Source organism: Manduca sexta, unplaced genomic scaffold (assembly GCF_014839805.1).
Source record: "Manduca sexta isolate Smith_Timp_Sample1 unplaced genomic scaffold, JHU_Msex_v1.0 HiC_scaffold_3934, whole genome shotgun sequence".
NCBI lineage: Eukaryota > Metazoa > Arthropoda > Insecta > Lepidoptera > Sphingidae > Manduca > Manduca sexta.
This window is the reverse complement of record NW_023595057.1, coordinates 1,759-7,288: the sequence shown is the minus strand read 5'-3', so window position 1 is coordinate 7,288 and position 5,530 is coordinate 1,759. Positions and strand designations below refer to the sequence as shown.

At 57.5% G+C, this 5,530-nt stretch overlaps 1 protein-coding gene across 1 annotated transcript; it reads right to left on the bottom strand.

Moving 5' to 3' along the window:
• Window positions 1-323: 323 nt before the first annotated feature.
• LOC119193309 lies at window positions 324-4,530 on the bottom strand. Its single transcript, XM_037446907.1, has 6 exons — window positions 3,894-4,530; window positions 3,623-3,799; window positions 1,866-3,534; window positions 1,352-1,794; window positions 643-1,245; window positions 324-598 (listed from the first exon to the last, which is right to left on the bottom strand). The coding sequence occupies exons 1-6, from the start codon at window positions 4,528-4,530 to the stop codon at window positions 324-326; spliced, it is 3,804 nt and encodes a 1,267-aa protein (XP_037302804.1).
• Between the last annotated feature and the right edge of the window lie 1,000 nt (window positions 4,531-5,530).

Below are 5,530 nucleotides of genomic sequence, written 5' to 3'. Positions count from 1 at the left end.
GTAGGGTTCTGGTGGGCGGGGCGTCGTTCCATGATGCGCCGGCGCCGGGTCCCTCGTCGAGCGCGCGCAGTGCGCGCCTCAGTCGCGCGGCGACCGCCGTCCCGCGACGTTGCTCCTCTGGATGCGGCGTTGACGGGTCGCTCGCTGAGCGTGCGGCGCGCGGGCCTCAGTCCCGCTGCGTCCGCCGTCCCGTAACGTCGCTCCCAGGCAGCGTCGTCGACGGGCCTCAGTGTCACGGCGGCCGCGAAGTCGTCGTGTCGCTAACATCCTCCCCGGCGTAGCTCGCGCAGCCTCCTCCTCCGGGTGCAGCACGACGATCTTCGTCACCGGGCGTCGAAATACGCCGCTCTTTGTCTTGACTTCAGCGACTCGTATGGCTCCGTCGGGTCCTCGAACGTGCGCTGGACGATCCCCAGCGGCCACACGTTCCTCGGCAGCTGTTGGTCGGCGATGGCGACCACGTCGTTCACGCGCAGCGGACGAACTCTTCTTGTTGACTCGCCGCGGGGTACCAGGGTCGGTAGGTACTCCGCTATCCACCGGCGCCAGAAGTTGTCCGCCAACGCTTGCGCCGCTCGCCATGCCCGTCGATCGACGTCTTCACAGGGTCCGATTGTGGGAAGGCCCGATGATGAGCCCAACAAAAGTGATTGGGCGTGAGCGCCTCCGGGTCCCTCGGGTCGACGCTCACGTGGGTCAGTGGTCTTGAGTTGACTGAATGTTCGGCTTCAGCCAACAACGTCCGTAGGGTTTCTTCGGACGGCGCCTTTTCCTTTAGGGTGACGGTTAGTGCGGTTTTGACTGATCGCACCAACCGTTCCCACGCACCTCCCTGGTTGGGTGCGCCCGGAGGGATGAAGCGCCACTCCATCCGATGCAGCAGCCCGACGTTGCGTAGCTCGGGTTGCCACTCCTTGTAGGCCGCTCGTAGCTCTTCATCCGCTCCCTGAAGTTTGTGGCGTTGTCGGAATACATTATTTTCGGCCATCCTCTTCTTGCTGCCATCCTGCGCAACGCCATGATGGCCGAATCCGTTGACAGGGATGCGGCGAGCTCCAGATGTATGGCGCGTGTCGTTAGACAGGTGAACAGCGCGCCCCAACGCTTCTCTCGCCGGCGTCCGATCTTCACTATCATCGGCCCGAAGTAGTCCACTCCGCAGTTGGAGAAGGGCCGATGATACGGGTCCAAGCGGGCACGGGGTAGATCTCCCGTGGCCGGTGGCTGCGGCTTCGTGCGTCGCATCTACACAGTGCGCAGTCTCGTTCCACGGTGCGCACGGTGGGCCTCAGGTGTATTATCCAATATTTTTGCCGCAGGTCGTTGGTCACGCGCTCCCTATTTGCGTGACCTGCGGCACAGTGTTCTTGCAGCACGATGAGCTTCGTGACGGGGTGTCGGCCGTCCAAGATGACCGGTCGTTTGGCGTCATCCGGGACTGTGGCTGCTCCGATGCGTCCCCGGACTCGCAGCACGCCATCTTCTAACACCGGGTCCAGCTTGAATAGCCGACTCGTCCTTTGTACCGGCTGGGAAGACTTCAATCGTTGCAGCTCTTCCCCGAAGCTCTCCCTTTGCGCCTGTTGCATTAATAACAGCTCCGCCCGCTTCAGGTGTCCCACTTCCAGGTGTGGTGTCTTGCGTCGCGCGATGTCCGCGAACGCCAAGACTCTCGCCGTGGCTCGCACCAATGTTTCATACTTGGAGAAGCGGGTCGGGTCGGGCAGCCAGCGTTCCTTTTCCGGGCTCTCTGTGATGTGCAGGACCTCTGCTTCGTCGTCCTGACTTCCGTCTCTCGTGGGCCATGATTGTTCGGGCTCGAGGAGGAAATCAGGTCCCCGGAACCACCGGCTGTCTTCACTCACGGCGTCGCCCGAAGTCGAGTGGCTTCATCGGCGACGTTGTGCGTCGTGGGTAGCCATCGCCACTCACTTTTGTCGGTGAGCTCGGCGATCTCCCGCAGACGATGCGCGACGAAGGGTGTGTACCGTCGCTCGTCGTTCCGGATCCAGTGGATGACTGTTGTGGAGTCAGTCCAATATATAGTTCTCTCCGCCACGATGCGATGCTCCTTCTTCACTGCGTCAGCGAGGCGCGCCCTGATTACCGCCGCTTGCAGCTCGAGGCGGGGTATCGTTTGCGTCCGTCGCGGTGCCACCTTCGCCTTGGCGGCCACCAAAGAGAGTGTAACGTTCTCTTGGCCGACCATCCGCCAATACGCCACCGCTGCGTAGGCCTGCTCGCTGGCGTCGCACATAACGTGGAGCTCGATGCGTCGCTCGTGGCTCGTCGGTCCATAATGTCGGGGAATGCGCAACTGGCCGATCGCCGACAGTTGCGACAACCACGTCGCGAACAGCTTGCCGTCTTCCTCTGGCACCCGTTCGTCCCACGACATCTTTAAGCGCCATAAGTTCTGAAGGATGATCTTGGCGCGAATGGTGTACACGCTGAGAAGTCCCAGTGGATCGTAGATCGACATGACTGTACTGAGGGCTTCTCTCTTGGTGGGCGTGCGCACTTGCGTTTTACTTCTTTCGGGACTCGGCTCATTGCTGTGTTGAATCCCAGCTCGTCTCGCTCCGGGTCCCACCGCAGTCCCAATATCTTGCTGTGTTGATGTTCTCCCCAGTTGCGTGGGCTGATTCGAGCGCAACTCTGGGGCACGTCGCGAAGCACACTCGTCGTTCGAGTTCCAACCGCGCAGAGTGAATCCCGCCGCCGCGTGCACCGTCTTCATTTCCTCTATGGCTTCGTGCGCTTCTCCGGGTGTATCGTAGCTGGCCACCAAGTCGTCCATATAGTGATATTTGGTGATGGCCTCCGCTGCTCTGGGATACAGCTGCGCATGCACGTTGGCGTTGTGATTCCTTACGAAGTGCGCCATGAATGGTGAACTCGCTGCACCGAAGATCATGCTGGTCATCTTAAATCGCTGCGGCGGGTTGGTTCGGTCGTTACCGCGCCACAGAAATTGCTGCGCTGACTGATCTTCGGCACGGATCTTGATTCGCAGGAACATTTCTTGTATGTCCGCTGTGACTGCTACAGCGCTCTCCCGGAACCGAAACATTATTCCGGGCAGAGACATCAACATGTCAGGGCCTTCCAGTAAGTGGTCGTTCAGACTCACCCCGTGACTTGTCGCCGCTGCGTCGAACACCAACCTCTGCTTGCCAGGCTTGTTCGGGTTCTGCACCGCGAAGTGAGGGAGGTACCAACAGACGGGGCTCGATGATTCTGACCCGTCGCACCTCACTGCGTATCCTTTTTCTATAAGGTTATTCACCTGTGCAGTATATTCGCGGGCAAATTCAGGCGAGGCGTCCATCTTGTGCTCGATTTGTCGCAGGCGTCGAAGTGCCGCGTTGTAGCTCGGCGGCATGGCGGTGTTGTCTTGTCGCCACGGCAAGCCGACTTCGTACCCGCAGTCTATCTTCCTTATAGACGTCTTCAATGTGGCGATGGCTCGTCGATCTGCGTCACTCACTCTCGGTTCTGGTGTGACGCCGAGCGCTTCTATTTTGAAGTGATCTTCCACGAGGTTATGCAGTCCGTCGTGCTCCCGCTCGTATATATGAAGCACGTTTCTTCTTTGTTATGACGCTACGTGGTAACGTACCGTGCACCACCCAGCCGAGTAGCGTCCTTGATGCAGCCGGTTCGTTGCGGCCGCCAACTCGCAGTTCTCGCGACACAATGTGCTCCCAATGATCCGCGCCCAATAAGATGCCTGGGCGCGCTCGTTCATAGCACAATTCTTCCGGCAGGTCCCTTAAATGCTTCAACTTCATAAGCACTGCCGGAATGGTCTGTTGGTGCAGTTTCAGGTGCTTTATTGTTCTTGCTCGTATTGAGTGTGGCTCGTCTTCTGTCACACCTCTAATTCGCACCGTCACCAACTTGCTGGCTTTTTTCCTTTTGAGCCATGTTAACGCCGCTTAGGTGCAGTGCTTGTGTAGGGCCGTCTGCACCTATCTTCTCGGCGAGATCTTCATCCATCAATGTCACCGTGGCACCTTCGTCGAGGAGAGCGTGCGTTCTCACCTCCCCCCGTGGACCGGCGACTACGACCGGGCACATCTTCAGAAGCACGGTGCGTGCGCCGACGTTCGTTTTCGGCGTCACTGACAATACTTGTTCCTTGTCACGTACCTCTGTGTTTTCCGGTTTCTTTTCCGCTTGATGCAGCGATGAGTGATGCGGACGACGACACTGTTCCACACCGCACAGCTTGGCTTTGCATGTTATGCGCCGATGAGTACTGTTCGCACACTTAAAACACAGCTTCTTTTCTTTGATCAGGTTCCATCGCTGTTCGACGCTAAGTGCTTTGTACTTAGGGCACTGCGTTAACACATGCGCCTCGCTGCATGCCGGACACTCTTGTTTTTCTTCTTGTTCAAGTGTGTATACGTTGCTCGCCTTTCTCTTGATCGCGATGGCCGGTCTGAGTTCTCTTTTCGCCGCGCTGCTCGTTCCCGCAGACGGAGCGTACGTATATTTCAACGCTCTGTCCGCTTCTCGCATAAGGAAGCGAGACAATACGACGATCTCTGGGTCAGCCGTTCCTTCATTTTCATAGGCGTAATCACACCATCGTGATCGTATGTGCGGGCTCAACTTTTCTAACACTTCACGAGTCAAAAGTGGATTATAGAGGTACTCACGGCGATCCATACCCGCAACACACATATAACATTTTGAATCTTGATCGCGAAGTTGTTGAGTTCCGTCGCCGTTGAGCCGGGCTTGGACGTCTTTCTTAACTCGTCCAAGGCACGATCAATAATCACTTCTGGCCGTCCGAAGCACTGTTCCAATGTCTTCATAATAGTGCTCGGGTCTGTGGCCGTATGCAAAAGTGCGGCCACGACATCACGCGCCTCTCCTTTCAGCGCGCTTCTTAGTCGCTGAATGTTCTCAGCGGCAGACACGTTGTACAATTTCGTAGTGTCTTGCATGGCGGCTTTAAAAGGAAGCCACTCGTTCACTGCGCCGGAAAATGTTGGTAAATCTACTTGTCTCACCCGAGGTCTCGCCATTCTTTCGAGTGCGACTGCCAATTTCTCCATGTCGCTCGGGGCTCTCGGAGGCGTCGGTGATCTCGCTCGTGGTAGGTCGAAGCGCAGCGTTCTCGGCTCCTCCCTTGACTCACCGGTCTCTCCTCGAGAGCTAAGTGGATTCTTCCTTAGCCATTCATTGACATCTACTTCGGGTTGTTCGCCTTGCACGCTTTCTGCGTCGTCTTGAATGGCGGACACGTCCAAAGCGAGTTTCTTCTTTACAAGCTCGGCCTCCAATTCGAGCTCTTTTCTCTTGATAGCTGCCATCTTTTCTGCAGCCTCCAGTTCGGCCAAACGCAACCTTGTTGTTACGCTGGCGGTAGATCGAACGGACTGTGCGGGCGATCTTACACGTGGCTGATCCTTTGCCGTCACCTTTGTCACCGTTTCCGACATAATGCGCGCCGTAGACGTCGAAGGCGTACACATTATTCCACTGACGTGGCTTGCTCGGTCTGAGGTGA

Bases quoted from the DNA above. Each gene is read 5' to 3' on its own strand.
- LOC119193309 (XM_037446907.1), bottom strand. From the start codon at position 4,530: ATGCGAGAAGCGGACAGAGCGTTGAAATATACGTACGCTCCGTCTGCG. The intron at 3,535-3,622 runs GTACGTTACCAC...ACCTCGTGGAAG, and splicing joins ACTCGGCTGGGTGGTGCACG to ATCACTTCAAAATAGAAGCG. The intron at 1,795-1,865 runs GTGAGTGAAGAC...ATGGCCCACGAG, and splicing joins ACTCGACTTCGGGCGACGCC to AGACGGAAGTCAGGACGACG.